This window comes from Salminus brasiliensis, chromosome 25 (assembly GCF_030463535.1).
Source record: "Salminus brasiliensis chromosome 25, fSalBra1.hap2, whole genome shotgun sequence".
Classification (NCBI taxonomy): domain Eukaryota; kingdom Metazoa; phylum Chordata; class Actinopteri; order Characiformes; family Bryconidae; genus Salminus; species Salminus brasiliensis.
The window spans coordinates 16,943,076-16,968,842 of record NC_132902.1 but is presented as its reverse complement, the minus strand read 5'-3'; the positions used below and the strand labels follow the sequence as shown (position 1 = coordinate 16,968,842).

Sequence of the window (25,767 nt, the reverse complement as noted above, 5' to 3'; positions counted from 1 at the left end):
ATAATTGCATAACAAAAAACAAATGCTCCATCAATACAGAGTTCAGTGATGTGCAGCCATGTGTGTGTATGTCCGATATGTGGAACTATTCATTTTATAATCCTTTCTTTTAGGCCTGAGTCGTGCCACTTCTCCTCTGCCTTCAGACACTCCATCGTCCCCTGTACCCCCAATTACTGTTAGCCCTGAGCCAATCAGCCCTTGCTCCAGTATCTCCGAGATCCCCTCACCGAGCCCCTCCCCTATAACTTCCCCTGTAGTGAACAATGGAACTGCTGCCACTGCCTCAGACCTGGAGCAGCGCCTGTGAGTATTATGCATGTGAATGTGCCAGCGTGCGTGCCAAAAAATCTATATGATCAAAAATCTATATGATCTCTACCAAAATATCTGATCAATTATATCTGTTGAAAGAAAACAGGCTCTGATTTCATGTTTTGTTATTTTTTCTAATCCTGCAAAGAAATATTGTCTACACACACTTGTGTTTCTTTGATCTTTGTGGCCTTATGTCTCTCAGCATGTATTCCTTCTTTTGACTTTGAAATGCAAGTTAAGTACGTTTTCCACATGGTGGCAGTATACTCAATGTTCAGTACTGCACTTTAGTGAGAGACTGGGCTACTTCAGGGAAGCAGATTAAGTTTACAGTAGTATGGTGAGAGATATGGACAGTTTTCATGCACTCCATCATGCACATGCCATCAATCTTGGATTTCTTAAAAAATCCAAAGGTTTGCACACACACACGCGCACACACGCGCACACACGCGCACACACGCACACACGCACACACACACGCTCGCGCTCTCTCTCTCTCGCGCGCTCTCGCTCTCGCTCTCTCTCTCTCTCTCTCTCTCTCTCTCTCTCTCTCTCTCTCTCTCTCTCTCTCTCTCTCTCTAAAATGCACACCTTTTGATTTGAGAATAGCAATTTTACTTGGTCTCACAGTGGGAAATGGTAGTCAGACCAAAGCAAAGTTAGTTTCTAGCTGTGTATGAGAAACCGTAGCCCAGACAGGAACTGATCTATTACTGCCTGTCGTCTTTCTTTCCATATGTGGTAATGCTGCCTTCAGGACAGACCCACACAGACCAGTGATCTTAGGTATTGTTTTTTGTGGCAAAATGACTTTTAACTTGATTCATCATCATTGTCTTCTGGCAGCGGCAGAAAAATGAACAGAAAAATCTCTCCAAGGCTGCAAAAAAGTATTTGCCCCCTTCCCAGTTTCTTCTATTTTTGCATATCTGTCACATTTAAATGATTCAGATCATCTTAGTAATTTTAATAGAGGATAAAGACGAGTGAACACACAATGTGACTTTTAAAGACTTCGATATCTATATCACTCTTGAAAAGAGTAATTGCCCCCTAAGCTACAAAACCAACCAGTTAACCAAAATCAGTTGACAACTGGGTTTAGGTTCAGTTTGTTTACTGACAGACGCAATGTGAAGCAGACTAGAAGGTCTCAGAAATCAGTACATGTTTGCACGCTCTAAAGACCCTCTGTCTTTGGTGTTGTATCTTTAGCGCTGAAGTAGTTTATCCAAAGACTGCAAAATTCCAAAGACTTTATTATTATCTTTATTATTTTATAAAAACTAGTACACTTTAGTCCCCTGCCATCTGAATTAGCTAATGCTGGAAAAGTGTTTCAGTGATTATTTGGGACAGAGCCAGCCTGCTGACACAACTGACAAATGAACTGTTTCCTTTACAAACCACTCTGCAAACAGTGTATGAGCCAGACAATGAGAGAGCAACAAATTTAAGGGCTAAAATAAATTATGCCTGCAGCCAGGGTGGGGACCATAATGTGCCATAACAAACAAATTTAGGAGGAAATACCCTCTTGCAAAATTGACTGTGTACTTTGCCAAGTGGCCAGTGTGCGCAGAACTGTGTGTAAAGGAGTATTCATTGCTAATAGTTTGATGCATTTCTGATTTTGACTATATGCCACATTGTAGTATACCAAAAGGTGGGTGGCATAATGATAATAGTGTAACAGTTGATGGGTGGTGGCATCTCAGGAACCTGCTAACTTTGTGGGATGTTCTATAGCCACTGAAGAGAAGGTGTAGTTGGTGTGCCTCCCAACTTCATAACCGTGGTACCCCTTGGGCCATTGATGCCAGAGGGGAACGACAACTCCAGTGAGTGATACAGAGCAATAACAATGAATGTCTTCCATGACTTAACAGTCCATGTAATGATGCCAAGGGTGGTTATTCACACCGTTTGGTAGGTGGTCATAATATTCTGATATAACTGTGTATGATGCATTTCCATGGTACCTTTAGTATATACTATATAGTATATAATATACTATATAGTATATTATTATATAGTATATCTTGGTCAGCAGAACAACTGGAGTGTGTTGGTTGTTATTCTTCTTCCATATATGCATCCTAAAATAAAATGCTAAAGCTCAGAAATCCTTAAGCACTGCAATGTAACTACAGTAATTTCTATTTGAATGTGCCAATGTAATTGAGTGTCTTGTTTCTGATTACATCACTAATGATTGTGTCCCACTGTAAATGAACTAGTTTGGAAACAAGAAGGCAAATTGTTTTTGTTCAGACTGTAAATGAATGAAATTTGGTTGTGGATTAGCAGGTATACTTTGCCTGCCCAGCTCCTCCCAGTCTAACCAAATTGCTACATGCCTTTCCAATAATAGTCCCAAACCATAGCTGCATTTTATTCAGCTGCCAAGCCCTACATGAATGCAGAGAGCCAATGTTTGATTTGGAATGCCTGCTTTCTTACTACAGCTATGGGAATTTAGCTTGCGGGATTCAGATGGGCTTACATACCACGTTGTTGGTCTGGTGTAACCGTGTTTCAACTTTACAGGCAAAACACTCTGATGCACAATCAGAGTTTCAGAGGTATCCGCACTCAATGCAATTTTGTTTAATACAACTTGGCCTTTTATATTTCTTTTTTTCTATATCTTAATATTTCGTTTTAATATTTTACGTGTAAGAAATGTTCAGAAGTATGAATTTCTTCATGTAAATATTTATTTGTTTATTTTTATACAATATTGTACATTTTGTCATTACAATCTTGTTGCAAAAAAGTCTTTAGAGTTTTTCCTTGGTGTTGATGTGGATAAACAGGACAACCAGCAACAAATCACTCTTGCTGTCCACATTCACAGTAATTGCTACTCTACCTTTATCTTTTTCCGCTCCTTCTGCGCCTGGGCGTCAATGTGGGTCACGCCTCTCGGTGGTTGGGACTGTGAGGTGTCCATGCTTGCTGATGTTGTGGGTCTTTTTGTTTTGTCAGTGTGTTTAACCCTTTGCTTATTCATGTAACCAGACATCACTGTTCCACATCTTCTTTCTCTCTATTTTCTCTTTCTCACATTCCTGCTCCTTCCACCAGGGGGCGCTCTTTCATGAGTCAGTACATGGCTAATATGGGGATTTCTAGGCGGAGGTTAAAAAAGGCGGGGTCCATAACAGAGGAGCCCTCCAACCCCTCCAAAAGGTCTGTATAACAACCCTCACTACCTTTCATCACAATGGTAGAACGTGTCCTTTATGCTGATCTGAGACCAGCCATAGGGCTAATATTGAAAGAGTAGTTTGGCCCAAAAAAAGCCATATCATGAAATATAATATCATATCAAAAAGGTGATCATCCACTGAATTATCACACACCATGTGATGTCCTCAAACCATGTCGAGTTGCATAGTTATCAATAGACTGACACGGTGTGACCTACTGTTCAGGAGAGGCACCACATCTCCAAAAATCAGTGAGGCCCTAAATAACCATAAAATAATTGATCTAACTCTTCAATACTTATAGAAATTACAAGACTGGTGAATGTAGGGTACTTGAATGCATTGTTGCAGTTTTCTTGTTTATCTTTAGAGAACATTTGTAGTCCAGTTAAAGTAGTACAAACAAATAAAGCTTATAATTACAGATAGTGCTGACCAATATTTCCATCCAGCTTTTTGGCTTAAATAGCTAAAACAATAACTAGCTAGCTGGCTGTAGATGCTGTATTGGTTCATTTGTGAACATAGCTAGATAAGTAGCATCTTAGACAACTAATTAAGTAACCGTAGTTCCTATATTGGTTCATTTGTGGTCATAGTTGGCTGGCTAAGGATTTGTAGCTGCTGTATTAGTTAATTTTGTGAGAGATATTGTTGGCTGGAACTAATTGGTATGTTATAGTTGTCCATTTTTTATGTCTGCTACATTATAGCCTCAAGTGAAAAGCTAAAACAAATTTTAGATGACACATAAATGTCTTGTGTATGGATTCCATTTGAGTTTAATTTTTGTTTCAGAGAAAATTGCTATTATAAAAGTATTTATTAATGTTGCCAAATTTGTTCTTTAAAGAAAAGAACTGATCCAGATCAGCTTAAATGATCTACCTGCAGCCCTTTTTCAGTTTCCAAACTAACCACAAGTCATCACTCATCACATGGTGACGGCACTGAACATCTTTGACTCACCAGGGTCTTCTGCATCTCTGATGTTAGGTTACAGAAACTGGCGCTAAGTGTCTGCTTCAGAAAAGACAGACAGCCCTGATGTCTGTACATGGCACATAACGTATGCACTGTCTATTGAAGAAAGCAAACTGAGTCATGGAGTCGGTTTGAAAATGGTTCAGTATCAGAGAAACTGTTTTCAGCTTTGTGTTGGCAGATCAGTGTTTCTCCCACACTTGGCTGCATTCAGAAGTGGACAGACAGACAGACAGTCTTTGGCTGTGTGTGTGCAGGGAGGTGGTGTCTTGATTGTGAAAAGAGAGGATTAGTGAGGTGTTCTGTAAAGGAGAACGACTCCCCCTCCTCTCTTTTTCTTTTCCTTGCTGGAGCTGAAAAGCAGCCTAGTTCATCTCTGCACTGCCGCAACGCCAGCTCGCCTGAGGAGTGTTAAGTAAGAAAGGCTGGCAGTCACATTGCAGAACCTTCTGGAATAGAGTGTGTGTGTGTGTGTGTGTGTGTGTGTGTGTGTGTGTGTGTGTGTGTGTGTGTGTGTGTGTGTGTGTGTGTGTGTGTGTGTGTGTGTGTGTGTGTGTGTGTGTGTGTGTGTGTGTGTGTGTGTGTGTGTGTGTGTGTGAGAGCTATAATATTGCTCTGACAGAGTAATCAGCAGACATGGTATGGATTTTCACAGATGTTCTGTCATAAAGACATTTTCAGGAGCTCAGACAGCAGCATATGAATTCATGTTATTCTCAACGCATTTGATGTTTAAAAATAGTCATTCCTTCCCTCATCTTTCTCTGTTTGTTGTCTGTGTTTTTGCGATGTTCCTAGCAGTTCCTAGCTGTCCAAGGCTGTTATCTCCATTACAATTGGTACAATGCAAGATACTAATAACAATCTAATAACATTACATTAAAAAGTACACTGCCACTATGGCCCGGAGGATGAAAATTCAAATCCCAAGACATTTATTTTTGCCATCAGCGGTAACTGCCCCACCAAAATTACTTGTACGATGCTAGATAATGTGGATGTCTCTTAACCAGTGTAAGATTGGCAGATATCAATCTAATAAAATTCCTTTAAACCTTTTAAAGCTGTAAAATGATCTGTTTGGGCTGTTGTGCGGCACAGTCTAAGTGTCGGCCCCATCATCGGGAGATCCTGCTCTTCTCTGATGCCACAGCCATTGGTGGCTAGGAGTGTAAGAAAGCCTCAATTGCCCCTTTCTTTCTCCAGTTATTTGCGTGATGTTAGCCAGTGCAGGAATCTGGTCTTGTAACAAAATTTGCAGTTGGTGTTTTCCAAGCATATTAAGAAGCCATTGACCTTGCTTGTTGGTTTGCTGACTTCCTGTGACTCAGAGAAAGCACATGCAAGCCTTCAACCTCCAAGCACTGGTTGTGTTGTGTAATAGGGAAGTCCTATTATGGCTTGTGGCTTAGAATTGGAAATGATAAAAAGTGAGGAGAACTGTGGGGAGGGGGGGAATCCCAAAGAAAGGAAAGCTGTCTTTAACTGAATCACTCAAGCTGAGCATCTATAAGTAGACTATCAGGCTCTAAGTACTCTACTACCTACTAACTACTACCCTACAGGAAAAAACACATACAGTACATGCAGTGTATGTGTGATACGGCAGGCTAGATTTGATGGAGGATTGATCAAGCCATTTCGTCTGAGATCAGCCCAGTTTTAGTACAGAAGTGCTATCTCCTATAAGAAGCAAATTTAAAAATGATTAGTTTATTTGGATATAGCTATGTGTTTAATTAAATGTATTTAATTAAAATTAAATGTATAATATTGTATTAATAATAAATATTCTAATATGTAGAAGTGCCAAATGTACAGTATAATGAATCACAATGTAAACATGCATCTAGTGTTAAGCTGTTAGCGTAACATTTTTGTGTGTGTGTGTGTGTGTGTGTGTGTGTGTGTGTGTGTGTGTGTGTGTGTGTGTGTGTGTGTGTGTGTGTGTGTGTGTGGAGGGGGTTGGAGGGGGTTGTGTGGGCGTGTGCACAGTCTCTGTGGACCTCTAAGGAAACAGAAACGTTTTGACATGTGGAACTCTGTCTGCGTCTGAGCTACTGCCTTGGCTGTGAGCTTACAACTTTGTGTGTGTTTCTCCTCCTGTCCAGCTCCAGCACATCTCCCACAGCGGCACCTCCTCAGGAGAAGCAGACCGAGCAGGAGCAGCAAAACCACACAGAGGGGAAAGGAGGCTTTAAGTGAGTATTGTTAATGTCGCTCTGCTAAGAGAATGTTAGACACTGAGAGAACAGTCAGGTAGGAAGACATGGTGGGAAGCTAATGGAGGTAAAAGACGACAGAATGAAGTGATAAAGAAGAGATGAGTGGATGGGCTTTTGTGCACTTTTCCAGGGATTTATAACAAACAGCATGTTAATGAAACCGGAGTTTGTATAGTAGATTTCTGCAGCTGGACATATGAAAAGATTTGGGGGATAGTGTTTGGACAGCCATAGCAGATTATTGTAGGTCTTAAATTGTAGCTTTGTTTCCTTTAAAGTAATTCTGAACAATTACTGTTTAATTGGCCTTTTGATATTATGTAGAATCTAGAAGAAGGAGAAAGAAATGGGATTTGATAAACAGAGATTGATTTAATGTTGTACAAAGGGTTCTGGTCTGAATCTGATGTCAAATGAATCAGAATATGAGTGTGTCTGACTCTAGTAAATGAGTAACAATCGCGACAGTACTGTCCATTTTGATAATAAAAGGGGTGAGAATAAGTTTAGGGTTTTCTCTGCTGTTTGCCATATTTCAGGCACTTGTAGAGGTTTTTATTTTACATTGACTTCAATTGAAAGTTAAGAAGGAAGATTTTTTTTTTTTATCAAGTTGTCATTTTGGATAAGTACAATTGTATTTAAACAATATATATGAAAAAACAACAAATAAATAATAGATTTTATATTATTGAAATGTTTTTGGTCCTGTCATGCAAAACCTTCGAAATAGTATATTTATAGGCAACTGGAAAATTCGTAACTTTCAGGTCAAATAAAAAAAAGAAAAGAATTTTGGTCCATCCATCATGAAATGTTGATACAATTTTAAAGAACTTTCCGATTCAAAAAGTGAGAAGCTACAAAAATAATTTTACATAGTTTAACATCTTGCCTTTACACTGCAGGCTTTCTTGACACTTTATGTATTATTATTATTATCCCCCTTCTCTTCCCCTCTCTGCTGATTGTTTTGAACTGCCTGTCTCCGTGTATGTGTGTGTATTTTTCTCTATCCTTATGTTTGGCTAGGTTCCTAATCTCTCTTCTTAATGCTGTGGCTTCCAACATTCTTCCTACCTCCCTCTCTCCCTCTCTCTCCTCCTATTCTCTTTCCTCAGCCTGCACGAGGCAGACTCTGTTTGGTGAGTAGCTGCAGCATGGCCAAAGAATGCAGCCTTCTGTAGAGCTAGCAGTCTAAATCATTGAGGCTGTAGTCATTTCGGAGTTGAGAATGGTCATAGTTAGTCATACATTGTACAGTAAATGACCAATAATTCCAAACGAGTGACTGCTTCATATGTGTTGTAGGCACGTCTTTCCTGAAGTCTGCACTGCCCTCATTTGATCTTTCTTTTCCGCTTTGCGTCCTGCCTTATCTCATTCATTTTCCCTCCCTCTCATCTTTATTCCTTTGTTTGTACTGGACGTGTGAGGTGTGTTTTTCAGTGTGTTAACCTACTACTCAGTTTTGCCTTTATCCCCTTGGAGACTGTTGCTGAGAACCCAGATCCGCCTCCCGTCTCAATTTCCCCGAAATAAATTGTGCAAAAATGGATTCCGATGTTGGCAGATAAGTGTCTGAAAGTGTTTCTCACTGAAATTTCTGTAATCAATCATCACCGAGAACAGAGCACACGTATTCCAGCTCATGATGAACTGAGTGTCCTGATGAACGGGACACACTGGCTAATACCTCGATGTGCTGTTTAGAGTTCAGAGAGAGGGTCTGGTCAGCTTTACCATACAAGCATAGAAGCCCTGTAATGGTTTAGTCATATCCGTTCGGTGGGGGTGTCGCAAATCATTACTGTTCTAGGTGAATCTACTCAAATTCCTTCCAAAGCTACGACATCAGTTTTAAAAGAAGTATAAATGAATAATCGCAGTACCTTGCAGGCGTATTTTGTTTGTAAGAACACCACATCACATTAGGGCAGATGCAGGTGAACAACAAATGCAGTACAAAAAGTAACAAGAGTTTCCCGTTTTAAAGAAAGCAGTTGATCTTGTGAGCTAGTTTGAAGAACAAAGCTTGGTTCCAGATTTTTCCTGGACGTCCCCTGCCAGTGAATGGATTTGATCAATTCCTTCACCAGCTCACCTGAATTAACAAAAATAAAAAATTATTAAACCAGGTGTTAGATGATAACTATGAATAATACTAGACTCCCATAAGGAAAGCTTTGGAGATGTTGTAGCTGATATTTTAATGAGCACAGTGATCTTAAGTCACAACTTTCTGTATAAAGGGGCAGTGATGGCTCAGCGGTTAGAGCGCCGGGTTATCGATAACAGGGTTGTAGGTTCGATTCCCGGGCTTGGCAAGCTGCCACTGTTGGGCCCTTGAGCCCTCTCTGCTCCCCGGGCGCTGGAGTTGGCTGCCCATCGCTTTGGGTGTGTGTGTGTGTGTGTGTGTGTACTCACTGCCCCTAGCTCACTAGTGTGTGTGTGAGTGTGTGTTCACTACCACAGATGGGTTAAATGCGGAGAACAAATACGTGCACCTTTACCTTTTTTTTTTTTTTTTTTTAACCTTTAAATGTTACTTGTAATTATTTTATTTTCAGTACTGAGCAAACGAACACTTACTGCACAGATAAGGCTAGCCCCCCAGAACTAGTAGTATGGGGTTGTTCTAGCTAGTTGGTGGGAATTGGAAATTATTAGAAGTGAGGACAAAATTGGGGGGGATCCCCCCTTTATTAAGCACTGATTTACCAAACCATGTGATGAATGATCACTATAATGAATACTAGACTCCAATGAGGAGAGCTATGTAGATTTTAATGAGCACAGTGATGTAACAACCTTCTGTTTGAATTAATTTAGTTTGTAAGTATTCTAATATTGGAGTTTTAACTGAGTAAATGGACACTTACTGTCCAGTGATTTCCTTAAAAAAAATTAAAAATAAAAAAGACAACAAACTTATAAAATACGTAGAAAACAACTGCTTCTCATACGTGCTGCTGACCCTGGGATGTGTTTATTTTTTTTTTTTTATTTTTTTTTTTTTTTCTTCAGTGACTTTAGTGCCTTGTCAGAAAGGATCTTTGTTGTGATAAACATTACTGAAGCACATTCTGAACAAAAGTGCTTCTATAGAACTGCTATAAGCCAAGGAAGCCAAGGAAGGCCTTTAATATGAGTGGGAACTCTATTGGTGTTCTATAGAATAAGGTTCTTCAAAGAAGTTTTTAATCATAGAACCATTTCAACACTGAGTCGTCGTCCCGTTCCATATAGATCCACAGCTGTTTGTACAGAACCCTTGAGAAACCCATATTTAAGTGTAATAGTTTGAAAGTGTTAAGCTCTCGTAGGGAAGCTTAAGGAAAGCTTGGTAGACGGAGTCGTCCTGCATCATTCTCAGTACACAATCATTTGAATGATATAAATAGTATCAGTGTGTGGTCAAGTTCTCACCGGTACCATCAAGTCATGCGTCTAACCAGATTAACCTGGTTGTTTCTGGTTATGTGATTTTTGTTTTGTCGCATCTCTGCTGAAATGAATGGATTAACTTTTTTTTTAGGAGTCGGCTAGTTGTAGTTTCCTTGGCACTCAGCTTTAAGTGGCTTCTTCTCATGTGTGAAATCTCTCTCCAGCCCAGAGGATTGTAATTTGAGTAAGGACCGGCCCGTTCTGAGGAACTATGCGTAAGTAAACTACAGACCCGTTATGAGGAATTACTGGTGGTGGTGGTGGTGGAGGTGGTGGTGGTGGTGGTGGTGGTGGTGGTGGAAACTGCATCTGACACAGGTTTATGGCTTGTTTACTAATGGTTGAGGTCCGAGCATGTCCTGGTGCTGAATCATGGGTAAAGTGATGGTTCAGCAAAAAGAAATCATATGTTTGATGTTGGCAGATTGGCAACATGTGAGGTTAGGGGGAAAATTGCTTGGCTGAACCATTGCTTTATAGGGCAAGTGCTTAAGCTCTGCTCTGCTCATGTACTGCGGATCAGATGGGAGTGGGCTTGAATGGATGCAATTGCTTGTGATTGAGTGTGGTGGGGGGCTGTGCATGTTGATTTCACAAATTAAATAATATTCCAGGTTTAGTCACTGTAGCAGCCAAAATCTGATTCCTATTGCCAAGTTCTGCAGTTTTAAGATGCACAACTTGCTTGTCTATTTTAAAGGATTTCTTTTAATCTCATAAAATTAACTAAACGTTTTTGATAAATATTTAAAAGGAGTATGTCCATATGTCCAGAACTTTATAGTAGCCATATTCCACTTGAACTATTGACTACATTGCCCCACAGTTTCCAGTGGTACTGCTCCCTTCTGTCTGTATTCGTAAGCTTTCAGAAAGCTCTGTTCATATGGGCATTTAACATTAAGCATAATTTACCTTTAAGATGTTTAACAATAGAAAACTGACTGTCATGTCAGTCAGTAAAACACGGTTAGCCTAAAACTGTTCTTTTATAGGATAAAAGTGTGTATAAATGTACACAAAAAGATACCTATTGATATTATCGGTTTTAATAATGTTGCAACATTTTCATATTGGTTGTGCTCTTGTAGAGAATGTCATTCAGATGCAGTCACATGCAGTTGTGTTCTTTTAGCAGAGCTGGAAGATCTTGCTAGTCATTTTGTGGTCTCTCAGGAAGAGAAATCTAACCAGTGTGTGATTCAGTAGCAGCCTGAAATGAATGGCATGGTTTTCATTTTGGGTTTTGTTGCGTCAGTCCGACTTGCACCACAGTTATTGCTTTATGCATGGAAGGATGGGTTGGATGCATGAGATTTGTTAACTCATAAGCCATATTTTGCAGTCAAGTCCTCTATCAGATGAAGTAACCAGTAGTGTGTGGTGTACATAACCCTGGCTCTGGGATTGCTTGCGTTGTGAGCGGGGGACAGTACTTTTTGTACTTTCTACAGTGTTAAAAATGTTTGTTATTGTTTAATGTCAGTGTTGCATGTGTAAAATCTGAGTGTAATGATTCATAAAAAAATCAAATTACAATGCAAAAAACATGTTGATGTCATTCATGATGAATAATCTTTTCCGTTTCCATCCTGTTTACAAACATCTCTGTGACGTTGCACAGAAACCTGTCTATAAGGAAGCTTCATAGTCTACTACCCAGTCCAGCATAGTCTTGTGATGCACCACTCTCTTCTCACCTCCCATCTCTAATCTCATTAGTACTGTGATTACTATTATTGTCAAAGTAATGAGCCCAGTATAGTGAAATGAACTGAATTGTAAGCTGAATGTATTGTTGCAATCCTACTTCGAGTTGGTAAGTTGTCTGGATCCATAAACCGAATAGAAGTTTGACCAGCTTTTCTCAAGAGTGGTATTCATTGCTCTCTTCCATTCCATATTTATCGGTATCTGTTGAGGCCAGTAGTATACAACAGTTATACTGACTCCGACATGATATCATGTATCCGCCACTCGGTGTGAAGCATCTCTGCCAAGGTTTTTGTGTTCGCTCCTTAACTTCCTGTATGCTTTTCGTTTTAGAGACACGTTTCTGCGCACTCTGGCAGCGACACACTGGGAGAAGAGAAAGCCCCAGCTCACTAAGCAGCAAGTCTCCCTGAGCGAGAGTGTGTCTCCCGACCCAGACGTCTGCTCTCAGTCTACTGAGACTGAGCAGCCAGCCTCTGAAGGTGACATAATCTGCCTGTATTATTCATCTGTTCTTCCATTGTTCTTGTCCATTCCCCTACTCTTTGTCTAAGTTTTAGCCTAATGTTTTGTGCAATTTTCGAGTTAAAAAAAAGGACCATGCGAGAGTTTGCCCATGTCAAGAAATTTAAGCTCCTTAATTGATATCCGACCTTAATTAGCTTGTAAGAGCTATGGTGGACAGTCATTGTTAAAAAAGACCAGGTAATGCTAATTTCAAGGCAGTATAAATACTGACTACTCAAACCCTATCCCAACAATCAGCAGCCATGGGCTCCTCTAAGTACTCTAAGCAATATACACGATATGGACAACTGTTTTCAATACCAGAGGAATTGATATAATAATATGATAATAATTAAATGAATAAAAATTAAGTTTCATTAGCATTATTGATTTATGTCCCAGGGCTGACATTTACCTAATGATGCTTACACTCTACTCCACTGGTCTCGTTTCAGCAGCACCCAGCCCCCTTCTCCCATCTCTCTCAATAACTGATTCACTACTACACATGAGCACACCTTCTGCAGCTGAGTGTGTCATGAACAATTAGGAAGTTGACTAGACTTTTTGCATCGGCCTGAGCAATTACTCCTCCTCGCACCCAGGCCAGGGCCAAGTCAGCAGGCGCTGCACTGAGATTGGTTGAGCGCAGGCCGTGGCGTTTATGTAATGTGTGTCCAGCTGAGAGAGTCAGCATTCCATGTCAAGTGTTGCTGTAAAGCACTCATTATAATGGGAAACGTTAGCTTACCGCCTCACTCTACCAAGTGGAGAGGACGGCAGGCATTTTGCTCTTTGATTGCCAGTGTGAGCCGCAGTGAGGGATGGAATGTTGAGCAGTGCATATTTGAGAAGGGAGAACTAACGGTAGGTGCTGCTGGAACTGAAGGAAAAACCAAAGGAAGACTTTATATTGATGTAGTTTACATTAGGTTTGAATGGTATTTCTAATAAACTTAATTTAAATTGAGTTTAAACATCATTTCTAACACAACTTGGCTTATTTATGAGTTTATTGTTGCTTATTAAGTTTGCATGGAGAGTTTATTTCTGTACATTAGGTCAGGACTAAACCCAAAGCTTGGGCCAAGTATATCAGAAATTTCAGAACCCAAGACACTTTTATATTGGATCAATTTATGGGAATGGTTTGGCAATATATAAAATGAGCATGATTTTGAGCATGATTATGATCATGAGTTCATCAGCCAACACATTGAGGGATTCTAGGCTAATGTTGCTAACAGACCTTCGACTTGGACAATCACTAATCCGTTCACGGTGAAGAAACGCCCAAAAGTATTTCTCAACCTAATCAAAACGCTGCCAAATATATGTGGTTTGAAACAACATGCTACGACTTAATTAAAAAACACTGTACAACTATACTATAGAACCCGAATTAATATTTTTTTTCTGAATAGTGTGAAAGAAGCACAGTGCAGATACCAAACAGGTCTTGTCAGTGATGAATTGTGCTTATTTGATTGATATTGTGAATGCAAAGGGCTGCAAAAATTTATTTTCTACTTATTTTGATTGTGAGATCTTTTGTTGCCTCTTAATTTAGATGTAAATAAGATTTTACTTATACAGTTATACAGTACTTATACAGAAAACTTATAATACTTATACAGTATTTTCTGTAGTTTGTTTAATAAATTGATATGCTCAGTTGGCAGCTTTTAGTCTTCAGGTGAATCATTTTATGTATTCTGTGTCTGTTGTTAGCTAACAAAGTAAGTAGCTAAATAAAAATTTATAACCAAACCAGTTGACCAAGAGGCCAATTTAATTATAAAGAAATTGATTTGGCAGGTAAAACAAATCTTGATCTGTGCAACTTTAGTAGTTTTAATAGTAGTAGTAATGATGATGATATTACTACAACTATTATTACTACTACAGTTGTATTGATAATGGGTTTTTTTAATTGAAGACATTTATTATTATTATTATTATTATTATAATACCTTTTTACAAATCACAAATAAAAATGAACTAAAACATCTTAAAAAGTAGAGTAATTAAGAGTCATACGTTCTGCTAAAATAAAGAAAAATAAATGTTTTAAGTCGATTAAGTTTAATTAAGTTTATATTTAAGTGTCATCTGTCGTGCCCTCAAATGATCAGAGAGGGCATTCCATAAACCAGGGGCAGCAGAATAGAAAGCCCAGTCACCCATAGTGCTGAGCTTAGTTCTGGGGGAGGAGGCGATTTGAGTTTGTAGAGTGGAGTTATGCGGTATTCAGTTGTGTGCTTTTTTTTTTTTTTTTTTTCAGTAACCTATATCTAGTTTGTATGTAGCAGGAATCAACAATATCAGAATTGTGACACAGATGATTAGATTTACAGTAACCCTTAACATGAGATGTGAGATCCCTGTATTCTGTCATAATCCTATTATCCGTATATACAGATCATATTGAGCATTAGCAGTAAGTAGTGCAGTGTCCTTGTGCTGTTCTTGTTTGTAAAACTGTCCATTTTCTCAGACTCTGTGGTATTTGGGACAGGGCCCATTTTGGCAGAGAAGCAGGGAGCTTGGAGAAGTGTCTATGGAGTGAGTTTGGGATGGGGTCTTTTCTCCTCCACTGCGAGTAGAGTTTCCCATGGGAGGGGAGTATTCAGTTTGGCTGTGGTGTAACAGTCAGTCTGTAGAGATAGGCTTTTCTGTGCGGGCCAAAGACACAAATGAGGGTCCAGACATCTCCCACAAATGTACACACACAAAAACTCATTGGGGAGTGTGAAAGGTGTTTGGCAGCAGAAAGAGGGCTGAAAGGATTATAGAGGGTCTTTGAGTTGGGCATGAATGAAATGCTGCGTGGGGGGCAATTACACTTGCTTCAGAGAGTTGTGTAGTTTGTTAAATGACTCCACCAACAAATAATTGTAGCGTATGTGTGGCCTTTAAGTACCATATCGATTAAACAGCAGCTAGAAGTAGATAAGTGTTAAAAACTACAACCGATCAAATCATTTTTAATTATTTAAAATGAGTTATGAGTTATTGAAGCGCTTTGGTCGTTGTAAACAAACTGCTCTCTAATTTGTGTGTGTGGGTGTGTATCTCCGTGGGTGGGTGTGTATCAGGGACGGGTCACAGCAGTGGTCAAGAGCCCCGGTCTCCAGGGGGAGACTCCAGCAGGAGCAGCCCCTCCCCAAGCAGACTGGAGCAGCCCGGAGAACTACAGACTACCCAGCAGAATGAAACAGGCAAGAGATTACATCTCTCTTGTTCTCTTTCCCCAGATCTTGGCTTTCTTTTTCTTTTTTTTCTTTTTTTCTCCTTCCTTTTTCTTTAATTATTTCTTTCTTACCTTTCTTCCCCTCCTTTCTCTCTTCTGTCTCTCTCTCATCTTTTGCCTCTTCTTTTTTCTTTCTTCCTCTTTTTATTTCTCTATTTCTCTCTTTCCCTCTCACCGTGTGCCTGCAGTATTGGTTTATATACATTATTCACTCACACCCAGCACAGAGTACCTCGCTTGTCTCACCACTGCTTCATCCTACTTATAGCAGAGCTGTTACTTGTTCCCATGGTTTTAGCCTTAATTTCAAAAACAAATTTGTCCTCAGTGGTTTTTCTGCCTGATTCCATCTCTCCTCCTTGCGGCCTTCAGTTCAAATGACCCCGCCGCTAACAAGCTAGCGTCCAGGGAGTGTAAATTGGCTGAAATAGATGGGCAGGACATAAACAGTTTGAAGCAGGAGATGGAGATTGGGATTTCCTTTTTCCTGTTTCCATTCTAGCTGCACTGCAGAGACTGCAGAGCTGCAGTTTGACTGCTGGGTGTCAGTGAGGTGTCAGGATGGTAGCATGTGGGAATACAGAGCTTTGCAGACATTCTGGCTCTTTTAAAGGTAGGCTGTTTTGGGCCTGGTTTTGTTGAGGTTGTTAGAAGTGAAAGTGAGTAAATTTACCAGTGATTTTAATGCCACTCTCTTTAAAGTGGACTGTGACCAATTTTTTTTTTTATTTCAAATGTGGAACCTGGCATTGCCTATATTTTGCAGATAACGTGCTTCTGGTAGATCATGGAAAATGAGAACAGTCAATACAGACATTTTATATTGTGACGCCCTACAGGAACTCAATTTGATCATTCGGATATGTGCTTATGTGCAATGGTCACAGTGCAGTGTCATGTAAGGCAAATTTAATTGTGTGTAATTGTGCTTAATACAAAAATGCTAATGGCGTGTTCTGATAAAATCTAGTAAAAAAAAAAAAAAAAAACTTTATAATGCAGAAAAATATAAGATTCCTCAATATGGATAGATTTTAGGATTTAAGATGGCAGTTAAGCACATAATTACATTTGTGCTTAATGAACCACTCACATTCACATTATGTCTAAGACTTATTAGTCATGTACGCATATCTATTTAAGGTAACAAAATGCTTTTTGAGGCAGACCTGGGTTTTTTGTTTGTTTGGTTGTTTTTTGGATCAGGATCTGCATCTGTGTGCATTGTAAAGCTACTTTGTGAACCAGTTATTCTTTCCCTCACCTACAGGGGGCAGCGTGCAGCGGCAGGGCAGTGTGGCAGAGCGGCACAGCACCCTCTCCAATGACAGGAAGTTCATGCTGGACATGCTTTATGCAAAGTCCTCAGCCTCCAGCGGCACCAACAGTAATTCAGGGCCTCTAAAGAGCCCTGGCACAGACGACTCTTTTGGGGACAGTGGTGGAATTGAAGACGCAAGCATCACCAGCCTGGCTGGCCGTCTGTCCAGTCTACGATCACGCCCCTCCCAGCCCAGCGAGGACACCACACTGCGGACAGAGCTTGAGGGGCTAGGTGGCAGTGCTCAAGCTGCATTGGCCAGGCTGGTAGAGGAGCGGAAGCACCGGCAGGTGCGACCACAGTACAGCATTGACGCAGAGACACATTCACGCAGCTTAGAGAAGACCATGATGACCCCGCTGTCCCGGGACAGCAAGGATGCTTGGGAGCAGCTGCAGCCCAGCTCTAAAGCCTTGCGGATCAAAGATCTGGACTTCTCTGACCTCCTGGAGGAAGAGGATATTGATGTGCTGGACATAGACGCGTTTGACTCAGGCATGATCAATGGTATCCCACCACCTCCACCACCAGGAGGAGGATCAGGTTGTTTTCCTCCTCCACCACCTCCCCCTCCTCCACCTGGGCCTGCAGGACTGGCTCCTCCTCCACCGCCACCACCACCACCTCCTGCTCCTGGTAGACTTGGTGGACCTCCTCCACCTCCTCCACCCCCTGGAATGCCCCCTCCTCCTCCCTCTCAGGCCACAGACCCGGCCTTCATCAAGAAGTGCAAAACGGTCAAACTGTTCTGGAAGGAGCTCAAGCAGCCGGACAGTCCCAGGAAGTGCAAGTTTGGAAGAGGCACAGTGTGGGCGTCACTCGACAAGGTCACCGTGGATACAGACAAGCTGGAGCACTTGTTTGAATCCAAGGCAAAGGATCTTCCTGTGGCAAAGGTAACTTGTGTAACTGACGGAAACAAAAAAAAACATATGTACATTTATGTATTAATCAACCAGAATATGCAAAAATACACAAATGAACCCATTCACAAAATAGTGGAATATGCAGCGTAACACTTTGCGCTTATACATAGTCTGCAGATTTTATTTGCACACACTCAGGAGACTGCCAGTGCAGTGAAAAAAGCCAATTTTTTAGGCAGGGGAACACAAATGCTCCGTTCATCACATTCCAGGATCACAGCAGCAGGTAGAACATATAGGCTGCAACATAGAGCTAACCACCATATGTACATGCCTGTTCATCTCAGTTCTCCTTTACTCAGTAGTCTCTACTGCACATGCAATTACTCGAGGCATTTAAAGTGACCATCACCACTATTGTGGTCAGTTCTGTGACTTGATGAGGTTCACTAGAATAGTTTTTCAAATTAAAATCTGAGTCAAATGTCTGCCATTCTTGGTTTTTCAGAAAGGCGCTGAGGTGAAGAGACCAGAAATTCATGTTCTCGATTCCAAAAGGAGCAACGCCATCAACATCGGCATGACTGTTTTACCTGCTGTTCATGTCATCAAAACTGCTATTCTTAACTTTGATGAATTCGCCATTAGCAAAGAAGGGATTGAGGTAATGCACTACAGCTTTCATCCACAAGAGGGAGGCAGTTTTACCCTTTTCAGGTTTCATTCGCAATGGTGATAAGACACCTTTTTTTTTCTCTTTTTTCTTTTTCTCTCACTTTCTTTACTCACACTGTAGAAAATCCTGACTATGATTCCTACAGAAGAGGAGAAGCAGAAGATCCAGGAGGCTCAGCTGGCCAACCCGGACATGCCCCTGGGCACAGCAGAGCAGTTTCTTCTCACTCTGTCGTCTATCAGTGGCCTCACGGCACGCCTGCAACTCTGGGCCTTTAAACTCAACTATGAAAGCCTGGAGAAGGTCATCTATCTTTCTCCTCACATATTTCCACATAAGCATGTGTATGGTCTTCAGAAAGCATTGGAATTTTGTACTTGTCTGGGAAGATAAACTGAGGGAGGCTACATATGTTGCAGTCTGTGAGAATCCTCTTGTTTCAAATCAACATTATAGGGCCTTTTGGCTTTTAAGTAAATGATTTCATGCATTCAGTGATATTGAGGTCTGGATTCTGGGCTGGTCATATATAAGGCTCATTAGTTTCTGATGTGGCTTTGAATGCTTTTGGAACTTTACAGTATGGCTTGACCATAATGAATGTTTGATGTCTTTGTCACTTGTCACAACAGCAACATTTTCTTAACATAAAAGCCTTGCATCTCCAAAATGTCAGTTTTCCTGGAGAAGTAAAAAAAAAAAGCCTTCTTAACCTTCAGTGAAAGTCATATTGGAGCATTTCTATTGGTGCATGCATCATGAAAGTTTGACCCAATGTAAAGAACAAGTGCCAGATAAAAACTATTATGGTGAAAAATAGATGAACAGGCCCACATTTGTTTGTACTGGAGTTCTTGAGATCAGTTCCATTTTTAAACCCCTGTCCCCTCTCCGATTCCTCCGGTAGGAGATAGCCGAACCCCTCTTCGACCTGAAGCTTGGCATGGAGCAGCTTGCCAAGAACAAGACCTTCAAGCGTATCCTAGCAACCCTTCTGGCCATCGGCAACTTTCTCAACAGCTCCAGCGTGAGTGGAGGGTCTCGTTTACCTTTTTGCAGCTAACGAGCCATGTGAGAAATCTGATGCCTGCTGAAGGGCCAGGTGTGCAGGTCCGGTGGCTGGTGCACTTTACACACAAGCAACATAAGTGGCATGGCTACAGTAATCCTTTGCCCTTGTCCGTGTGCTGATCTGTGATGGGGACAGCGATTAGAATTCTGCAGCTTAGCATGCAATCATAGCAAACTTGCAGAGTTCAACAGGCCAGGTGTGTGATGATGTTCAGACAGACAGAGACAGATGGACAGACAAGCTGATTGGACTAAAGATAGTTGCTGCTTTAAGAATGTGTGGAACGTTAAACCGCTTTGTTCTAGAATCTGCCGATACAATACATAGGCAATATATTGGAAATATATTGTTTTTTTTTTGTTTTGTTTTGTTTGTTTTTTCTGAATTTACATTATAAAATCAGAAGAGTGGGATCTGCAGACTCAATAAGTAAGATGCCTAGACTGGATGTTTAGTATTGCAAGACACTTTCATTAATGCAAATCGCTAAATCTGACTCAATCTACTCAAAATGTACGAGAAAGCATGGAGAATTTCTTTCTTAGGAATAGTTGGTGAAGGAGGTCCATTCCATACGTTGGTTTTAATCCTTTCCGTGAACTCCAAATCTATACCAGCTACAGTATGGATTTGTTCAGTTCAGTTCCAAAAGATAATCTAAAAACCTTTGGATTAGAGTTTTTTTATGGGCTGCTAATTTTATGCATGTATGTTGATTGTCTGTCTATTTGTACTTATTTTATAATAAGGTACATGTTTCAGTCAAATGAATATTTACTATAACAGATAACTCCATATACCATTTTCCTGGATGACCCGAGCTACATTCTAGCTTGTCTTGCACACGTTTGTCTCTATAATCACTTGTGTTCTGCTTCTGTCTCTCTGGCAGGCGAAGGGATTTGAGCTGAGTTACCTGGAGAAGGTGACTGAGGTGAAGGACACAGTACACAGGCAGTCTCTGTTGCATCACTGCTGTAACTTTGTGGTGGAGAATTTCCCAGACACATCAGACGTCTACACGGAAATTTCCGCCATCACCCGATCTGCTAAAGTAGGCCTCACCAACTTGGCAGACAATTATGTTGTGTAGCCTAGCCTAGCCCATCTTACCTTATTTGTTCTGAAATGTCAGATTTAGAAAACTACAGCCTTGTGTACTTTGTGCAATGGATTTTCACTCTCTCATTGTTTGCTTTGCGTTGTACATACTGGGCAAATCAATCTTCAGATCTTCAAGAATTAATCATCCTTTCCTATTTATGTATGTCTTTGATTAGTCTCTTGTGTTTTATTTTTTGTTTGTTTTTTTCCATTCTCATGTTTCTGCTTATTTTTGTTTTCTTTCAGGTGGACTTTGAGCAGTTGTCTGACAACCTGGTTCAGCTTGAAAGGAAGTGCAAGACGTCGTGGGACAACCTGAAGGTGATGGCGAAGCATGAGACCAAATTCCAGCTGAAGAACAAAATGACAGAGTTCCTCAAAGACTGCACAGAGAGAATAATCATACTGAAAGTGGTACACAGACGCATCATTAACAGGTAACAGAACACGACTGTAAGCTTAAATATGCATAATGTAAAATGTTTTTTTGCACCTGGGCTCCGCCCTACAGTCAGGAAGTGTAATTTGCACTTTGACAGATACAGAACCGCCACTGAAAGTAAAAAAAAAAAATCATGTGGACAGAGCTGATGGTGATTTCGAGACCAGGTTTTACTCGAAGATAATGCTTGTGTGTTTTTGTTAGCATAGTCCTGCCTGCTTCACCAAAATTACATAGTGCAGTTGGCGTGTCGAGTCTGGAGTAATTTGAATTTTAAAGCATTTTAAAGTTTTACAAAGTTTCATATAGGTTTGGTTGTGGTTTCTGACACTGTTTGACACACTTATCTATAAACAATTACCAGAAGTATGTCTGTAAATTGAATTCTGTATTTTGTCCATACTGTTGTCTAATGGAAGTGTGTGTCTCTCAGGTTTCACTCGTTCCTTTTGTACCTGGGTCAACCATCATACTCTGTCCGGGACACTAAAATAACACAGTTCTGTAAGATCATCAGCGAGTTCTCACTGGAGTACCGTACCACCAGAGAGAGGGTCCTCACTCAGAAACGCAAGCGTGCAGCCCACCGGGAACGCACTAAGACGCGCGGCAAACTGATCACTGAAGTGAGAACCACAAATACCACCACATACAGCACATTCATGTAGTTACATGTAGTTCAACATGTAGAGTCATCGTTTGTGTGTGAAGTGGATATTACAAATGACCAGTAACCATATATCATCAACTGTGTGTTTGCACACTGTGTTCAAAGCCTTCTTTTAAGCTCTTAAGAGATTGTACTTGTGTGCCCTAACAAGCTAATGGTAGTAATGCTCTTGCAGACTGAGAAATTCTCTGGAGCCGTCCCGTCCATCTCCCAGGATAGCCCCTCCCCTGTCTCCATGACGACAGAAGCCGAGCCAGCCCAAGAGGAACATGAGAACATGAAGAACCTGCTTATCGCTAATGACGACCAGGGCAAACTGCGCAGGTCCCGCGCTATGCGAAGTAAGAGAACACTGAGCTAGTTCCTCTATAGAAAAATGACTATCATTGTTAACAGTAAGTAACGTTACAGATACGTACATTTTACTGATGAGGTTCAGGGTCATTTTCAATTTATTAAATGACTAAATGTAAAGGATTTCATTTTAAAGACCAGAACAAATTTTCAGCCAGAGAGGTTTTTGGGATGTAATTGAATCATATTTAATCTAACAGAGCTGGTGATAGCTGACTCTGATATTCCTCCTACTTCACCCAGCCAGGATTCTAATGAAGGTAGAGCAATACTGCATGCTGCTGCTGTGCAGACATCATCAATTTTATATGCAATTACGTTCATTTTAAGCTGCTCAACTGATGCCTTGAGTACATTACAGAAGAAGCATTGTAAAGGGGGAAAGTTTCCCTGACATGTACTTCTGTATACGCCATCACGAGAACTTTGTATCGTATGTGCTGACAAGTACTTATTTATTGGACAAAGCTCAGCTGAGCAGCATTAAATTTGATGCCAGTGTTAAAACTGAGCTGTTTGGTGTTACAGACGAACCTAATTATTCTGAGAGTTTGCCTACATCACCAGTAGAGAGTTTAGAAGCACAGGTTGTGAGTGAAGAAGGTACTGTGCTGGCTGCATGACTCTCATGTGTGAAATGTAAAAGCATGTGCCAGAACGCAGAGTGTGAAACCTTTGGCGCGACAAATATAGAGTCGAACAGCTTAACTGACAGGTTGCTGTGGCTTAACCATAAAGCAGATCCTTAACAACTTGAATTGTCTGAATTAAAAAATAATAATAATTTAATCATAAATGGTGTGAATGCTCTTTCCTTACTGCTAACCAAGATCCTTTAACTCAGCGTGGTGAGCAGTCCTGGATACACCTTAATGATGTATAATAATGTGTTTCACAATGGTGCTTTGCAGGTTTAGGAAGAGTTAGTCCATCTCCATCTATGGTCAAAGAGGATGGTGCGAATTTGCAAGATGACGCCACAGATGAGATCATGGATAGACTGGTCAAGTCTGTTACCCAGAATCCCTCAGAGAGAGCCTCTAGCCCTAAAGAGCGAAAAAGATCACGGCTGAACAGGAAATCATGTGAGTAGCATGCAAGCTACGTCTGATAAATTCTTGACTACTTTCTTCCACGTCTTTTAAGTGTGTGCACTGCTTTAAAATAACCTGCAGTCAGACAATGACTGTAAATTTCAAAACCACTTCATTAATTTATCGAATACACTATATGCCCATATGCCCCATATAAATGCATTCAGCTACTTTGAGTTGCACCCATTGCTGACATAAAAGTTAAATAAAAAACTATACCCTTGATTTGGAAAGTTATTGAGCATGATGAGTATGAGTGATTCATACAGTGTATTGTAAAGTATACATACAGGATTTCCAATAAAAATATTGTAAAGTATTGTAAAGTATACATACAGGATTTCCAATAAAAATGTATTTTAATTTTTCAGAGACATTTGTCCCCAGTGGCTGTTGTCCTCCAGCTTAGTGTATGAAAGAGACTTGGCTATGTTCTAAAACCGAGGGAGAAAACAAAGGATTTATTTGGGTATTTTGATGCAGTGACTTATCTGTATCCAAAATAGGCCATAATCTGCCTGGTTCCTTTCCTCTGTTTTCAGAGGCTCCTAAAGCTCTCTCTATCAGATCAGACTCACGTGCAGCTTTTCTCTCTTCTTTTCCTTTGTGCTGTGTTGAACCACCTGACAGTGAAGAACTAGGCTAGGACAGGAAAGAAAGCAACCTTTTTAGGTCACTCACTCGTACCTCAGCAAACCTCCAAACCCGAATAAATATTTGATGCATTTGGACTGTGGGAGCATTGGCAGGTTATGAACATTTATTATGGACATGTAGGAGACTAGGTTTATGGGATAGTGTAGATACACTTCATCATGTAGTTTACAGACTAAGATGCTCCCAATTTACAAAATCCCTTAGTGGCAGTAGTAGTCCTGTTGGTGGTGGTAGAATTAATAATGGTAGTAGTGGTGGTAGTAGTAGTAGAACTGGAACTTTTTACAGTAATAGTTGATGTAAGCTTAAGGTTAGAAGGGAAGGTGGGAATCAAAACTTTAGTAAATCATGCTCTGTGCATGGCTGTATGATGGCCAAATGGTTTGTTACACTATACAAGAAAACATCTGTGCGTATTAATGCACTGTGTGTGTTGCAGGGCAAAGCATGCTGAAATGTGTAAGCACAAGATCAATGCCATTTTTTGTGTGTTGTGTTGTAGTGCGGAGGACGCTGAAGAGTGGACTGAGCGTGGACGTGGTGCAGGCGCTGGGTCTCAACAAGGCTACTGAGAAAGTCTGATGAAATCAGCTGCACGGAGTGAAGAAACTAATTGGAATGGAATTAAGACTAAGAATCCTGAGAAACCAACTGAGCGGAGACCTGGTGGATCTCGCTGTGAAGACAGTTTCCCAGTCACCTGCTGCAAGTTGTGGACCTCTTTCCACCAGAGCTGGACACAGAACGCTACACTATTGTTATCAGATACTGTAAGAGACTCCTGATGGGAAAGCACAGATGAAGTATGCTGTCTGTTTGAGTGTTTTAATTGGTACATTTATGTTTTAAAGTATTAAACGCCAGACGAGATTTATTGATGTAATATATGCGATCCAGCAGTGATGTAAAATTTTAGCAGAATGCTGGTGTACAGGAGCCTGGTTTTGTTTTTGTTTTTTTGTTTTTTTGTTGTTTTTTTTTGGGGGGGTGGGTGTTGGACATTTGGACTTTTATTGGTCACACTTTGGCTTTGTATGGATTTTGAGTAGAGGGGAGTGTTTAATATGGACACAGATGTTTGAGAGTTACTGTTCTACACTGATATTAGTTTAAGTATTTATTTAAAAGTTTAAAGCAGTGGTTTACAGAAAGATCAAATTTTCCATTTCCCCCAAACATAGTTGATTGATGTTTGTTGTTCAGAATTAGCATCTTTAGTTTTGCACTAGAGCGACAATGGTAATGTTGTTAAGAAGTAATGGAAGTCTGGGTCACCCAAAGTCATTGTTTAATTGCATTTACAGTAGCATATATAATATTTTTGGGGTCACAGACACAGCCTCGTAGCTCCAGTGCAAGGAAACCTCTGACACCAAACGTCTTTTTGTTTTTGTGGGTTTTTTTTTTTGTTTTGTTTTGTTTTTTTTTAACTTTTAATGTTGGTGTTTTGGATAATGGAAGCTGGTCAGTGTAAAGTCTGGGCAAATGTCTATTAAATGGAGGTCAGCTGTATGATCCTCACTTGCAAGGAGATCTTGATTAGAGGGGATATAAACTAGGTCACGTTCAGTAGTGGTGTTCTTTTCTTTTATTATTTATCTTAAATAATTTTTTTGACAGGTTTGTGGATGCTACAACAGAGCGGGCTGTTTGAGTTCTGATAGTTCTATTGCACAGGTGAACAGAGCCACTATAGAACCAAAACCAAACCAGATGCTGAGACTAGGTTTTCTTTATATGTTGGGTTACTTTTACTAATTCAGCTTTGGTTTGGTTTCTTTTCCCTCTGGAAAACCACTGTGATCATCCATCCCCCACCCACCCCCCAAAAAGGTTGTGTTTTTGG

The 25,767-nt window shown here is 40.4% G+C and overlaps 1 protein-coding gene across 2 annotated transcripts in view; it reads left to right on the top strand.

Annotated features, from left to right (window-relative positions):
• The window catches only part of fhod1 (formin homology 2 domain containing 1), a 74,896-nt gene that overhangs the window by 48,665 nt on the left and 464 nt on the right, over positions 1-25,767 (top strand). Inside the window, exons 11-26 of one of the 2 annotated variants that reach the window (XM_072671072.1) lie at positions 114-306; positions 3,412-3,516; positions 6,632-6,721; positions 10,357-10,407; positions 12,239-12,387; positions 15,511-15,633; positions 16,936-17,882; positions 18,361-18,516; positions 18,649-18,831; positions 19,436-19,555; positions 20,493-20,654; positions 20,951-21,141; positions 21,580-21,772; positions 21,992-22,157; positions 23,082-23,255; positions 24,424-25,767. The exon at positions 24,424-25,767 is cut by the window's right edge and continues 464 nt beyond it. In XM_072671072.1, the coding sequence (XP_072527173.1) occupies positions 114-306; positions 3,412-3,516; positions 6,632-6,721; positions 10,357-10,407; positions 12,239-12,387; positions 15,511-15,633; positions 16,936-17,882; positions 18,361-18,516; positions 18,649-18,831; positions 19,436-19,555; positions 20,493-20,654; positions 20,951-21,141; positions 21,580-21,772; positions 21,992-22,157; positions 23,082-23,255; positions 24,424-24,503 (3,083 nt within the window). In that variant the 3' untranslated portion in view covers positions 24,504-25,767. The remainder of the gene's footprint in view (positions 1-113; positions 307-3,411; positions 3,517-6,631; positions 6,722-10,356; positions 10,408-12,238; positions 12,388-15,510; positions 15,634-16,935; positions 17,883-18,360; positions 18,517-18,648; positions 18,832-19,435; positions 19,556-20,492; positions 20,655-20,950; positions 21,142-21,579; positions 21,773-21,991; positions 22,158-23,081; positions 23,256-24,423) is intronic. The other variant, XM_072671073.1, reaches the window with a different exon arrangement.